Below are 16,296 nucleotides of genomic sequence, written 5' to 3'. Positions count from 1 at the left end.
TTATATAGACAAAGAGTAAATAATCTGACATTCATTTGCATTATTTATATTTAAAAGATAAGAAAAGTTAAATACGAATAATAGATAATGCCGTGTATAAGACTGAAATTAAATATGTCACATCCTACTGTCAAAATTTTGATGAATGAAAAATGATGGAGCAATGTTCAACTTGTATAGTGCTTGTCACACCCTCATTCAACTTCTGCGCCAAAGCAAGAACCAGTGCAAAAGTTGCTGACATATCATTACTGAAAGAATTTCAACATTAAAAGTCAGATACAACTCAAGCATATCTGCATTTGCGCAATTCAAAACCAAATAATCAACCCAAACATGTCTACATAAATAGTCTTTATTGAGTGTAGCAAAATACTGATTTCTCTATTAGAAGGAAGGCAAATACACTATGTCTCACTATGCAACATAAGCTTTTTACATATGTACATGAACTAAGAAAGCCATCTGAATGAAAGGGAAGAATGTAAAATTGTCCCGAAGTTACGGGGCTATTTTGCTGAGTTTCTCAGAGAGGGTTGTCCACTTAAGGCATCACACACTGCAAAGAGAAGGCTCCCTTCTCCTTAAAGCAAGCAAATGCAAGAAGAACCATCTTCTGACCTACTTGCTGACAACGTACATAAATCATAAAGAAACTTGTCCAGGTGTATCTGTAGTTCATATTGGTGAGACTAAATCCTAGTCTCCGAAGTCCCAACCAAAATGAATAGACACATGATTTCTTTAGAGGTCAGGGTAACTTTGCAAGGGAGCTACCAGCTGATTTCGCAGCAATACTAATCACAGTAACTAAATGAACAAGGGCACCATGAAGGGACACAACAGGTAACTAAATGAACAAGGACGCCATCAAGGGGTAAAACAGGTAACTGATAAACTGCCAAAAGGCATTTTCCCATTGAAAGTATACAACTGTACAACATATTAACATGATATAAACGTCAAAAAGTTTGTGAAGTGCAAAAATGCATTTTCCTATTGCAAGTATACAACTGTACAACATATTAACATGATATAAACATCAAAAACTTTGTCAAAACTCCCTGTACCACTCAATTCTGATTTACAAAAGCTCCTAACCTAAAGTGTAATACACAGTATATTGCTCCCCCCCCCTGTGAAACTTAACGAAGTCCAAATCCCTCACTTGCTTCGTGAATCGCTAGCAGTAGCCTCTCTTCCAAATGCTGCTTCGATGGATACTCCGGCAAATCTAATTGATTGAAACTACATCAAGAATTATTGGTGTTACTTTGCTTAAACCATATGATGAAAACATGGCCTATAACTTAAGATAACCAAAACAGACAGTAAATAAATATAGTCCATAGAAAAGGGGGAGAAGGTGTACCAAGTATGAGCAGAAGGCAAGTGATCAGGACTTCCGTATGCTTTGTGAATCTGAAATTTTTGGGAGCCTAAAATTCCTTGAAGAGCACTAAAACCTTCCAAAGGCACCTGAAACATTAGTAATTGAAGTCAGAGCCTTACATTACACTATAGACTTTTTAACAGCTCCAAGTCGACAAAATAAGGTGTCAAAAGCAATCTTCTTATCGTATATTAGGTTAGAGAATATTATCTTTTAAAGGAATACAGGCAAATCTTAGATTAATATATATTTTCAGGAACAAAACTTGGTGATATCTCCATCATCAACCTATTCAATAAAATAGAGACACCTCAAATTACTCAACTTTACCAGTTATCAGAAAAATATCATTGATGTTTCAAATCCAACAACATACTCAACTGCAATTCTCTATCAAGTGAGACTAACTCTTGAATAAAAATGGATTGGAAGTGAATTGAACTCATGAACTGGAATACTGGATATAAATGAAAGTAGCAAGCATTTTATAGAATTCCTCTTATAAGTTCTCAAACACCTAGGATAACAACTGTGAACTTTGTGCTGCTAATAAAAAAGATTAAAAAGTCCAAAGCTCCAATAGCAATATACCTTAGATGTGCCGGTCACAAACTGCAATAATCGAGCCTTATCTTCTTTGCTGAGACCTTGAACAACCTCCCAAAACCATTGGATAACTGGTGATGCAGCACTATAACCAGAATATTGTGTATTTGCTCTCAAGTCATCCACTGAAATAAAATGGAGAAATGTTAGTTAAATTCTCCATAACATGCAAGTTTAACGGTTAGTGAAGAAAGCAGGCAGGGAGAGTAAATAAACATTAATCGCATCAAGAAAAGTGATGCAAAAGAATGAAGACTCACAATCAATATCAGGAAGTCCACTTATCAATAATTCCAACTCCTTGTCATTGAATATGGATATCAACTCCATGGGAATTAATTCATTGAACCCTTCCAAGAAAGCATTTATTTGAGGTCGAATAGCAGTTGTCAACCGATGCTCCACAACCAAATCAACATATTGATGCTTGTTCTCCTCAGTAACTTTGATATTACGTCCACCGGGAATCAACTCATAATCAGTCACCTACAAATGTTCACCAAGATTAGACCATAACAATGCATGACACAATATAACATCTGAAAAAGTTTAAGAGCACAGTCAATACTTCTGTTCGTTCATATAAGATCAATTTTTCCTCATCTGCGTCGATGCTAAAAGTGAGACCCAGAACATCGCTGATATCATTCTGCCATCATAACAGGAATGAGAATTGACACAAATTCACAAGGAAACAATTTGGTAAGAATACTGAAAGGGGTGGAGGAACTAAACAAAACAAATGTACTTGCCTCAAGCATCCATTTCAAATTTTTGAAATAGTCCGGATCGATGGCTTCGATATCATGATATGTAACCTTGACCCCAAGTATGTGCTTGTAGAATGACCTAGTAAAATGGACGTCCAAGAGCTGACCATCAAATAATGCTCTCCCGACCTGGATGAGGTAAAAGGGGTAAGAAAAGGTCATATATGGCCAACTGAAAACATTTAGTACAGTTGCTAAGGGACTCACCACTCTACCAACAAATTTGAAATAAGACAGGTGTTCTGTTTGGTAAACAGAGTTTGGGTTTGGCTGAAATGTTGATTCACTTCCCACTGTAGTAAAAAGGAGTGCTCCTTTGTCAAAAATAACTCTGGATAGCAACTGATACCATTCCCTAGTAAGTCCTCCTGCGTCCATACCTTCCTCCCCATGAAAGTGAAGACTCAACCTTCCCTTCAAATCTTGAGTTGATCTAATGCGAAGCTGGTTATAAGAATCTTCTAGGACATATGCCCTTCTTACTGATATCCTCAAGTGGTTGTGGTGATGGTCATGCTGATGCTTAATTTTTGACCGGAAGTGAGCACGTTTGTTATCAAAATCAATAAATCTTGGAACCTTAAGCATGAGTGAGAAAGATTTCTCCAGCAAACCAGGATTTTGCCTAAGAAAAGCATTAAGTAGCTTCCTATGCCTCTCAGAGAACCTGACAAACGCTGCATTTTTCTCATCTACTTTCACAGCAGGTCCAGATGATTTCTGAGGAATTGCAGACGTGCTTGCATTCTCAACATCAGAAACAACAGGAATACTTGACTCATGACTAGCACCTGGTTGTGCAGAATGTAACTTCTCACAAACCACAAAGTAAGACTCAATGTATGGTAAAATATTTTGAGAGCCAGCTGGAAGTGATGGGATGACACCAGAGGGTTTAGACACAGATGTGCTAGAAAGGGTGAAAAAATCAGATGCAGACTCGGAATAGGACTCTATCTTGTGTATGCAACAGCTTAGCTCATGCCACAATGGCTCTAGTGCTGAATTGATTTCCCAAACCTGAGAAATAGCAGCAGGAGTAACTATATCACTCTCTTTCTCAGTCAATGACTTGACAACAGAACTCAAGGCTTGCAAGACTCTCAAAACTGAAGCTCCATCAGAAGATGTGGTGCTAAGAGATTTCCTTGCTTCACAGAAGATGCGTAACTCATTCATTGCTGATGAAGTCAAGTTTCGAACAGCTTCTGCAAGCTCGGTGACAAAAAGCTGGCAATGAGTTGGAGCAATGGCTACCAATTTCTTCATTACTTTTGCAACAAGAGCATATGCAGTGTCTGACAAGCTAGGAGGAATGCATGAGAATATTAGATCAAGTCCATAATATGCAAGATTATATAAACAAAAGAAATTAAAAGAAAATAACAAGAAAAGATGTAATTGAGTTAAAATTAGTTGTGGCATACCCTTCATGTGCAAGCAATGAACTCAGGAGACGGAGTTCTGCTTGAGGCAGATTACTCAATACTCTGGAAGATTCAGATTCCATATTATGATCAGAGGAAGTGGGATTGGAAGAGCCATCAATTTTTTTAAAGGTATCAACCCTAGAAGGCATAACACCCGAATCTGTATTCACATTTGCATCCAGTGAAGAAATTTGTGGACCCGATGACGGATTAGAAGCAGAAATCAGGGATTTGTCGGGTGAACTAGACTTGCTTCCAGCACTATCAATGGTAACATCCAGCAAATTTAGCAGCTGAAAACACAAAAGCAGATACAAACCAAATCCTGAGCACAAATAGGAGGCAAATCATGTCTGCAGACACATGGACTTAAAGGGCAAATCAAATTATCACCTGCTCAAGATGGGCTATGCTCCTCAAGTAAAGTGGTCGGTTCAAGAGGCTTAAGAGTATTGCAATGGATATGTAGTCTTCATTAATTTTGCCACATGCATCAGCATTATCTGATTCTCTTAAAGCAGGATAAGGCAGCCTAGACAGAAGCAAATGTTTTGCCACATATGAATGATTCTGAGCAAGGTAAGTGAGAGTTTCAAGTATTCGCCGAGACAGCAATGGGGGAACACCTACATAAAATCAAACAATATGAAAGGTATTAATCAGCTCCTTCACCATGAAACCAGGAAACAGAACTATGAGCACAATCAAAATCATTTTAGATTGCATAAAAAACTAGGACTCCTATTCACAAGAAAAGTGTATCAGATTAATCAGTTGTTCTTACCATCAAAAGATTGAGGACGTGGGTACATCACATTGCTCTGACAACCATATAATCTGTATGGTGAATCAACTGTACTATAATAATGGGCAGGCTTTCTTACATCAAGCATCAGTAAGTCCATCAGAATTTTCACTAGAGAGGTTCTTGTTTCACTATGAGCACATAGATTTAAAAGCAGCCTCTGCAATTGACCTTTATAAAGTGGCTGCAAAAATGCAAGACAGGTTATATATAATAAATGGCTCACCTAGAAGGGGACTTCTTTGTACAACAATTCATAAATTAATACCTGCACTATCCGAAACAACCGAATCATAGCATGTAAAGCTTTTGTGCCAACGAGAGGTGCTCCATCAGCTTCAACAACCTTAGCTCCACTGGACCGGTGTGAATATACATCCCCCCCCACTCCATCCAAGTCAGAACGAACACCTTCACGTCTAGAAGCTTCACCTCTATGGCTTCTTGGATACATGCCCAATAAGTCGTCACGACTGTGACGGTATGAAAACCTCTCCCGCAACATATTTGCCTCAGCAACAAGAGCAGGTGGAAGATTGGCAAGGATATTATCAGGTGAAGTTAGCAAAACCTGAAGTAATAAAAAAAATGACTTCAGACACAATCTCATTTCTATATAACTAGGATAGACTGACATACTTGCCTCTTCTCGTAAATCTGAAGGAAATGTTGCAATTATTGAGACAGTATCCATTTCTACAGGTTGACCTTCCAACTCCTGAGATTGATGCAACCTTTGTGCTTGCTGTTGAGCTAGAACTTCTGCTCGGATATCTGAGGGAAGAGCTGCAAGGAACTCTGGATCAATATCCACAGTGTTTTGAGACTCAGCATTTGATGGCTGAGCCACTTGAGCCTGCTGAGCTGAGAGGACTTCAGCACGCAGCTCCTCAGGAAGGGCATCCAGAAAAGCCGGGTCAATCGCTCCTGACCTGTTATCACTGTTCCCCTGCTGCCCTGCTGCTGGACCATCTTGATCTGCATCACGACTTGAATTTTCAGAAACTTTAGTAACACTATGAAGGGATGCATCTCTTCCAATTACAGCAGAGGAATGACTTAAAGGCAAATTCGATCTTCTTGTGTGTGCAGTCTGTGCATCACCTGCTGTCCTATCTGCAGAAACTTGTCTTTTTCCACCATCATCATGGCCATCAGCACTTCCAATCTCTACGCCTAGGCTCCGAAGGCTTCCACCAAAAGTTTGATGCTCAAACTGCATCGGAACTGCCTGGGTGTGAGTGCTGGACATATCTGTTTGAAGATGTCTGGTTTCTGCAGGTCTGATATTCGCATTGTTATTGTTCTCAACTATTGAAGGAGTTGAAGTACTGACTTCCAGATTTGCATTACTTTCAGAAGGGACTTCTGCTCTTGCACCACCTGAATCTTGTGTGTGGCTGACTTCTACTTTACTATGAGGACCTACTTCTGCTATGTTCTGGTTGGATGACTTTTCAGGGGTTGGTTGCCTTAATTGAGAGACAAACAACTCCTCAAAACCACGTGGCACAACACTAGTGTTTGACCCACCATTCTGCTGGATAATATCAGTCCATAAGTCCATACGACGTTCATGGCGTCCACTACTCAGTGATAAGTCCAATGAGTTGTTCTCCAATACATTATCTGAAATTATTTAACAAAATACAAAATTGTGTCATTCAGATACATCATACCAGAAATAAGAATAGATCAAGGAGCCGTTGTTGCAGTAAATAAATTATCAATAGAAGTGAGAAATAATTTCATAAAGGAGCTAGCCTGATTGCGCTGTAGATGGGGGTAATGAGGAGGAAGGTTCAACTAAGAGTGGATGGAGAGAAGTTGTCCGCCCGGGACGTCTGGATCCAAAAACTTCAACTGGCATTACATGAAAAGTTTCATTGGCAAAACTATTATCTCTGCCAAAAACCTCAACATGGTCAAAAAAATTAATTCCATTGACGCCCTCCTCAAGTCGCATTATAACACCATCCCCGTCTTCCTCGTCATCTTCCTCCTCCTCCTCCTCCTCCATCACTTCATCATCAATCTCATGATCATCTTGGTCTGTTTCAGGATGTGGCAAGTGATGAACTCCATCTTCCATGGACTGAGACATCTCACCGATGTTATCTATTTTTCCAACTTGATCAGAAGGTTTTGTTGAACTGATACCCTTTCCTGCATTAGACTCAACTGAATAGACATGCTCCTTGGATACCAACTCAAGAGCTTTAACGATACCAGTAGCAACTTTATATGAATCAGGATGGTCCAGGTCCAAAACTTGGAGAGTACGAGTGAATGATTTGACGAGACCAGCATCTACAAAAGTGGCAGAGGCCTCTGCTGAGATGGATGAACCAGCGGGTGTACGAGCAGCCAAAACATTATTAAGTAGATCAACAATAACCTGAATTCCATTGCCTGGTGGCTTTACACCATCGCACGAGTCAACAAATTCATTGATGATATAACTAATTTCATTAAAAACCCTCTTCCTTGCCTCTGAAGAACGGACACAAGCAACTACCATAAACTGATTAGCCCTGGTCGCTAATTTCTGCCTCCAATCACCATCACCTTTCTTGTCCTTAAAATTTCGAGAACATGAAATAAAATTATGAAGAACATGGTAAAATATTCCACCGATGTTTAAACCAGCAGGAATCTTTTGGAAAGTTCCCCTAATGCTGCTATTTTCTGCATCTCGTCGAAGTAGAACATGGATAGATGCTGGATACAACAATATTACCTCTGCCAGAAGCTTCAAAATAAAGACAATCTTCACAACTGATGCAGAAGCTTCCTTACTACTGGTTTCATTCCCCTCAGACATGGTGGCAACTGCTTTTCCTTTTCCCTTAACTGTAGAGACATCAATGTCCGTGTTACTTGATGCTGGGATGCCAGGATTGTTTGGGAAAGTCTCATCCTTTAAGGGAGGAACAAAAGAACAGATAGGCTCAAGAAGAAGTTCAACCACATTAATAAAACTTTGAGTAGGTTTTCTATGACCCTTGACACTCTTTGCATTTGACTCGTGCATTTTTCCATGGCCGTTACCAGAAGCTGCAGTGTTTGTATTTCCCAACCCAACCATCCCATCACTCTGTGCTTTGTCCTTCTCCAATGATTTGTCCTTATCTTTTTCCTCCTCCTTAGTTTTGTCTTTATCACGATCTTTAAGCAAGACAACATAGGACCTTTCACCTACCAGTTCAACTTGGCACACAGCTTGAGCCGCTTGCATAAAAACTGCAGGGTCCCGAGAGATCACTGAAGATAAAATGACAAGGAAATTGCGAGGATTGACCCTTCCATTTGGATGCCGGTTAGAGGCAGCTACAAGACTATGTTTTATCTCAGATTCCATTGTTTGCTGGAGCGTCTGTGGATCCTCAAGAACATGACGGACAATACTAGCAGCAATACCGTAAAACCCAAGGAAGAGGCTACTGGTTGGCAATGAAAGAAGTAGACTCAAACCACCACCATCCAGAAAAGTAAGAGCAACAGAATGATTCCTTGTGAGATTGGAACATAGAAGCAGAACAACATGCATTGTGTCTGACGGAAGTTGCTTCTTCATACAACTACAAGCAACCTCAACAAGTCTCTTCTGTTCATATATATCTGCATACTTTATAGAGAGTCCTAATGCGGACTGCAAATTGTTTTGCCCATCTTCATCAATGGTAATTGATGTCTTCTGGCTATTCACAGCCTCCTTCTTCAATGGCTCTACAATTTCAGAATTCAATTCTTGACCCACTCGCAACAGTCTGTCTAATGCAAGAAAAGCAGTTGTGACCCATTTTGGCACCTGCTGTTTCTCTCTGCTACCAAGACTAGTACAATCCCACTGGTAGAGTAGATCTGAGGCTAATTTGATGAAACCACTCTTCGAAGCAGCTTCCTGTGCTACAGTATCTTCATTAAGAATTAAAGCAAGAACATGAAAAAGAGCAGCCAGAAAGCTGTTGTTTACATTGCTAGAAACCAAACCACATTCTTTGATCCGGTCAACAATAAAAGTGACAACATTAGATCTATATTGACCACCATCTTGAGAGCATATCATGACAAGCAAGTCGCGGACAGGAAAGGCAAGAGCTTCTTTCAGCAGAAGTTTTGTGCAAGTAGATAGCAACTCATCAACAGGAGGAAGTTGGACCATCTCTTCCTCAATCTGCTGAGCACTGCCATTTGCAACAGCATCCTTTTTGTCTGATTCAGAATTCCCAAGGGACATCACAGGCGTGCAGGCAAGTTCGTTATCTTCTGGTGTCTCGTCTGGATGAGAGAACAACCACTCCATGGCCAACTCCACATTATTTGACCCAACTTGCCTCAAAGCTTCCTCTGCTCTAGACATGGAAAATCCCATCTCTACAATAGTTGAAATGGTTGTTTCATTAGGAGGTGGCCCAGTAATACGAGAATCACTGCTGTCATTTACACTTTTTACTTCAAGCCTTGAATAGACATGCCTAATGATAGAGATAACTGTAGAAATAAATTCATAACTACAGTCAACAAACTGGGGACGAGTCCAAACAGGAAGCACAGTCTTCAACACTGTTGATTGGAGGATTTTCACAAAAGTCTCAGCATCCTGTGGCAAAGGTGTATCACCATTTGTAAGGGGCTCTGTAAGCAAGTGCTTTGCAAACGATGATAGTATAAAAGAGGAGGTCACTAGATGGTCCATCAATTTCCCATAACTAGCTAAAGAACAATAAATCCATGAATTATTGATATCTTCCTTGTCATCTTGCTTTGCATTTCTATCATCAGTATCCAGAGGCGAGGCAGGGGCATGATTAACTGCAAACAGCAGCTCAACAGTAGCTTCAAAGGTGGTCAATACAGATTGAATAACTCCACGTCCATACAGATAATTCAACAGAATAGGATTGCATGAATCTGGCCTCTCCATTAGAATACTATCCATAAAATCAATCACTTCCCCAAAGTAACGACACTTTGTTGATATGGATGCTTCGGTTCCAGAGATAATTACATGGGCCCCGAAATTCACGTGATCTAGAACAATGGATGCAAAAGTGGAAGCCACAGATTTTGAAGCAGGACTTGCGCTCACAATATCATCACCTAGACATGAAGGTAGCAGCATTGCTTTTCCTAACTCTTGGAACAAATGTGTAATGTGAGATGAAAGTGATCTGACCATGTCACAACAAGAGTTATAATATGTCCTCTGCTTGTCAGGTTCCTTCTTATTTGTAGTCCTGGTATTATCATCAGACCCAGAATGATGCAACTGATTATTAGAACTCGATTGCATGTTTGAATGCCCAACCGAACTTGATCTGTGTTGAGAACCAGTGGAACGGCCTAAGTCTCGATAGAGGTTTCTAAGGTCAACAAACTGAGATTCAATACTCCATCCTGATGCCCTCCTTCTCAGTAACGGATCAAAAAACTGCCTGAAAGAATTGAGCCTTTGCTCTTCAGTTTCACTTGCATCCACATCTGCCTGCTGTGAATCAGAAGAACAAGCACCATCATCCTCAACCTCAGTCTTTGTATTTTCTAGCAGAGCAATTTGCCATAAAACTTCACGGTGGACATGTCCAATGTCTTCAAGAACATCTTTACTGCCATTCCCGAGTTCCGTGAGTAATGCAATCACCCAACCGCTGTCTTTTGATGCAGCAAGAAAGTGAAGGAACTCAACATGGAAAAGTGAAGAAAATATGCCACTATCTGATGTCATCCTTGGATCCAGTAACAAAGGTTCTAAAGCAGCACCAAACCCAGCTAATGTTTTCTTCAAGTGCTCTTTAAGAGAGGAACAAAAGGCACGTGCCAAAGGAGTTGAGTGATGTTGAGCAAACTTCTTAAACACCCTAACCACAGTTCTCTGGAAAGCAATAGTCATGCCATCTGAGGATTGAGCAATAGTAGGCTGCAATAACAGCTTCAATAAAGCTTCAATTCCTGACTTTTCCACAAATAGCCGGCACGTTTCAGAATTTTCCATAGTCCTATGAACCAATACCAACAAATGGAAGACACACAGCTGAATAAACTGCTCATCCTTTTTCGCTTCAGAAGATGAATTGACCAGTGTACCTACCGGCCCAAAATAGCCTTCTTTTGATTTGACTTCAGCATCTGTTTCCATTGCAGTATCCTCATTAGCTTTTCCTCGAGAACCTGTGCCGGCACTACCCCCAAAGGAAGCAATCCTCTCAATGATTTCAATGATAATATCAACACCAGCGCTTCTCAATGAAGTTACATGACGAAGCAGTTCCTCCACAGAATTTGAAATTGGAAAAATAGCCTCATTCATGGCTAAAACATACTTTTTGCTAGTGAAAATGTCAACAAGGAACTGCAGTGATGAAGATGCTCTAATAGCTTCTAAACCTTTGGCATTAAGACAAATGGCCCCTAGACCATTTGGAATGCATATCAAAGCTTTTGATGATGGAAGTATTCCAGATTCAATTGAAGATAAAAATGCATCAGGAAGACCCATCTTATGGAGAGCAGAAAAACAAGTAGGATCTATGTGGATTATTTCACCCATAACAATAACAGCTAAGTAATAAACATCACCTCCAAACTTATCTACATTCCCAAATATCAAGACTAGAGTTGCTGGTAATGAACTGCCCTGAGAGTGTTGAGATCTGGTAGTATTTACAGGTGCATATGTTGCACAACAAAGTGCCTTGAGGGAAACCATTATGAGCCTCTTCTGGGAGTACAATTGATTGGTACAATGTCTTAAGCTTTCACCAGTGAGCATCTTGTTATCAGTTTCTTCAACTAAACCAATCACCCTGTGTACCTCTTTCTGTAATCTCTGAGCCAAAAGCTCAATGCCTCCCAACTCTTTAAACAAAGATACAGCTGAGCTACTATAAACCATAAGCTTCTGAAGGATTTTCACTGCAAAACAGACTAGATGGATATGTCCTGGATCATAATCCTCCAACAGCGGCAAAAATGTAGGTACCATGCCAGAACCTCTAATATTACTCCCAGAAGTTGAGGTTGAAACCACGTGAAGCAGAAAGAACTGAAGAAGTGCCTCAACGAAGGCAAGGGGTGATGGATCATTAGAACTCTTCAATGACAAAATAGCCCTCTGCAGCACATTCAAGAGTATCATGTGGTTCCCACCAGAGAAGCTTATACTAGATCCACTGGGTATCTGACCTTGCTCAGGCGATGAAGTATATGCTGCCAACTGAGCTTCTAATGCAAGCATTGCAAGTGTTCTGATAGATCCAGATATTGTTTCTTCAGATCGTACAACTCTAATTAATTCATTTGTGTATTCTGGTTCGTTAGCAAAAAAGGATACAAGTTCATCATGAGCATCACTGGACTGGACCAACACAATGAAAGAAAGTAGGCAAATCCTGCTGTATAGCCTGCATATTCTAGGAGACCGAAAGGCATGAGCATATCTAATTCTCGTGAGCAATGAAAATCTGAGCTCTGGAGGAATAGCATGTTGCTCAATGCATTGCTTCATCAATGACAAATTATCTTCTTTGCACCGATGCAAATCTGGCATATGTATAACTCTCAAGCTAGGAGAAACTGTATTTAAACTGTGTTCCTTGCTTTGGGAACTGAGTCCATGCATTTCAAAATAAAGGGTAGAACCTATGCGGTAATTGGATTGTTGGTCATCGCCATTATCTACATCAGAAGGAAACAAGTGCAGTGCTTCATCTTGGGCTTTCTCATTTGCCATAACACAAGAGTACAATCCCAGCCCCTCCTCTTTGCTTCCCCATCCCTGTGCAAGGGGCAAGAGATAGCTGTTCACCGAACCACAGCCAACCATCTTAGCACTTCCATGAAGCTTAGGGGGACTTATTTTTACAAGTGCAGAAAGTGTTTCAAGTGCAGCAAGAAGAATCTCGGGATCTGTTGATGCTAGTAAAAGCTTGAAATGCTGAAGAAAAAGGAGGAAAGGATTAGAGAAGAATGAAAGCTTCAAACAAAAAGGAATGAACCAATTGGGGGGGTTGAGGAAAATATATTTCATCAATACAAGACTTGGATAGGGCATAATTTCTGTCCAACTAACCTCCAATCCATCAAATGAACTCTTGTTGGGACAATTCTCCAAAATTATTTGGATCACCCGCAATATTTGCAGAATTTCATGTTTTGGTAATGGGGAGTCATCATGCAGGTTCTCTGACAATGTCAGATCATTTCTGCAAGCCAAATATGCCTTGAAGTATGCATCAAAATGAAGTAACAAAAGTCTCCAGTGATGAAAATTCCCCTGATTAGAAACCAATGAATAAAGCATGTGGAAAATGAATTATTTAAAGCAGTGAAACTACAAAGCTGTTAGGGAGGGGGGGTTATTCCTATTCCTAACAGTATGTTAATACCTTACTGTACTCCCATCGAAAGCCAGACAGTGGTACTGCTATATCTTGTAATGGGCACTGGATAACCTTCTCAATGAAGCCTTTGATCTTAGGAGGCTGAAACCAATGAATCACCGAATTTAGAAAAAGTTACAAGGGTAAGGAGTAAGGAAACGAATGACAATGTGTGTAGAAGTAATCACAAATTAAAATACATACAAATGGATCTAATAATCCCAATGTTATGCAATGCAATTGAAGCAAATTTCAAAACATATTTATTTGAATTTTCGAAGTGTCCATGATAACCGATTTAGAGTTGGACAGAGGAATGACAGTAATGATCAAACCTTATGGAAAAAGCTATAAAGAACTTTTAGAAAATAGAAAACTAGTCAGCTAAGAATTGTTTTACCAAAAAAGAGTGCATGGGTTGATGTACATGGAACACTCAAATTTTAAATGAACTGCCTAAGAACCGTAAATATTGCATGCACACAAAAAAAATACTAGAACTTAAAGCTGAATAAAAGCCAAAGGCTGCTAAAATTTCTCACTCTCTGAGTGGGAGGGTACATTCCAGACAAAATCACATTAAAGTCTACAAAAGTGTTACCAAAACCTAAGAATTAGAGCTGATTGCACAAAATGTATATAAATAAGGCTAAAAACAGAGATTGAACGGGAAGTAATGTGAAATGGCATGCTACACGCAAATATTTTTGCCAGACCACTATACTCTTTGGGCGTACAATGCAAGTGCATTTCCTTTACTTACAACTAAGAAAGGTAAGAAACATATGGAGGATATCCACACCTAGTAAAATATCAATGTATAACAATTCTGGTCAACGGACACAACAGACAATGCATTCACATCCATCACTAGCAAAGGACAAATGAAATTAGCAATTAATATATATTGGTGACAGTAATACAGTGTGCTCTAACCAGGTTTTAAAGTTGCATACTTGTAAAAACACCGATTGTATTTTATCTTGAAGTCTAGTAAGGAACAATACAGCTGATATAAAAAAAGGAACATTACAACAGCTTTTATGAAACCTAAATAACTATTCTTAAATTGTCTATTTTTTGCATAATACTTGCTTCATAGGTACCACATTATTATGGAAGTAAGGAAAACCAAATCAAGAATATAAATACAGATCCCAAAATAAAACAAGTAGAGAATTGTATTAGAGAAGTTAGGATAGGTGGCAGTTATGTGTTGCCACCTGTCATAGGGTTTGGAGCCATCTCTTGTAATCTACACGATGAAATCAATACAGAAAAAGATTACAGTTAGATTCTCTCTTGCTTTCTCTAGTTTCTTCCTAATTCCATTTCTAAGTTTTACATGGTATAGATCCTTAGAATGCACTTTTATAGGCTATTCTTCCACACAGAAAGGCTAAAGTCTATCTACAATTTGTGTCACTTTATTTGCTATAAGCTTGTGATTAGTCAGAAAAATACTTAATAATTAAATTTTAACTTAAATATATTTTTTCTGATGAATCACAAGTCCATAGCACATGAATGACACAAATTGTGTTACAGCAGATGTGTACCGATGGAAGGCTATACGTATCAAATGATGTTTTGTTCAATGAGTTTGTCTTACCTTCAGCACCACATAACTCATCTTTACAGCACTTACATCCTAATAATCCCTTTGATAATTCTACTACTCTATCTATTACTCATACCTCTGTTCCTCATTCTTCTTTCTCACAAGTCATTAGTTATGTATGAAACTAATCTACACCTACCCACTCTTCCTCCAATGCCATCAACCTTGGCAATCCACCAACTCCTACTCTATTTTCACTTTTGATCCTACTCCATCTTCTACTGCTTCTCCTTTTTCAAGTCATTCCACCACTAACAATTTCAATAATCCAATCATTCCTCTGTATCACCTTACTCTAATCCATCTTTTACTGATTCTCCCACATCTCATTCTACACCAAATATTCAGTAGTTCATTTGAGTCTCACATTCTATTCATCCTATGACTACTAGATCCGAGTCAGAAATTGATAGAGCTATTGTGCCAAGGGTTTTATTAGTTCATACTAAACCTTCTAGTGCCAAAGAGGCATTAAAAGTTCTAGTCTGGTCTTGGTTCCTCTCCCTCCTAATAAACATGTTACTGGATGCAAATGGGTCTTTAGAGTATAGGAGAATGTTGATGGTATTGTTATTAGATACAAACCTAGGCTTGTTGCAAAAGGATGTCATCAAAGACAAGGGGTGGACTACAATAAGATATCACTGTCAAAATTCCTTACTCTTGTCACTTTTGATTGGTCAATACCTTTCTGAATTCTCCTTAATGAGGAAGTTGCACATGTCCCAACCTACTGGATTGCATACGGGTGACAAGGGTCTAGTTTACAAGTTGCATAAATCTCTTTATGTAATAATTCCCTTTTTATCCTCGACAAAACTATATGTATGATATCATTGTTGTTACCTGATCCTCATCATCTCAAATTAAGCAGCTAATTGATAACTTAAGGAAATTCACCTTCTCAGTAAAGGAAAGAAAAGGTCAGTTTTTTGAAGAAGAAAAAAGTTAAAAGAATCATTCGCAATAAGTTAATTTACTCCAAAAGACTCAAGACTTCCCTTTTTAAATACCGTAGCAGTTTTCACCGGTCTTTTTAAAAAAAATTCATACAGCAGGTTGAATTGGTAAATAGGTGAATCAATTCTAATATTAGTATAGTATAATAGTTACACTGACCATGTAATCATATTGGTTAAAATTAATTATACTCATCAGTTTTCAATTTAACCGTAATGATTGGTCGATTTTTATTTAAAACTATTTTTTTAACAAAAATAAAAAAAATTTGTTTTATTCATTTTCAACATTAATGTTAATATATATATATATATATATATATATATATAT

The 16,296-nt window shown here is 38.9% G+C and overlaps 1 protein-coding gene across 1 annotated transcript; it reads right to left on the bottom strand.

Moving 5' to 3' along the window:
• Positions 1-985: 985 nt before the first annotated feature.
• Positions 986-13,514, bottom strand: LOC109340967 (E3 ubiquitin-protein ligase UPL2-like; the record flags this gene model as incomplete). The annotated part of the gene is made up of 13 exons (XM_019578741.1): positions 986-1,248; positions 1,373-1,479; positions 1,985-2,124; positions 2,260-2,485; positions 2,568-2,648; positions 2,752-2,898; positions 2,977-4,075; positions 4,197-4,492; positions 4,593-4,825; positions 4,984-5,188; positions 5,273-6,633; positions 6,769-13,279; positions 13,392-13,514. Coding segments are annotated over 13 exons (10,632 nt in total), but the record flags the coding sequence as incomplete, so codon positions are not given.
• Between the last annotated feature and the right edge of the window lie 2,782 nt (positions 13,515-16,296).

This window comes from Lupinus angustifolius, unplaced genomic scaffold (assembly GCF_001865875.1).
Source record: "Lupinus angustifolius cultivar Tanjil unplaced genomic scaffold, LupAngTanjil_v1.0 Scaffold_308_3, whole genome shotgun sequence".
Taxonomy (NCBI): Eukaryota; Viridiplantae; Streptophyta; class Magnoliopsida; order Fabales; family Fabaceae; genus Lupinus; species Lupinus angustifolius.
Note: the sequence above shows the minus strand (reverse complement) of the source record. Positions and strands in the feature narration are given on the sequence as shown.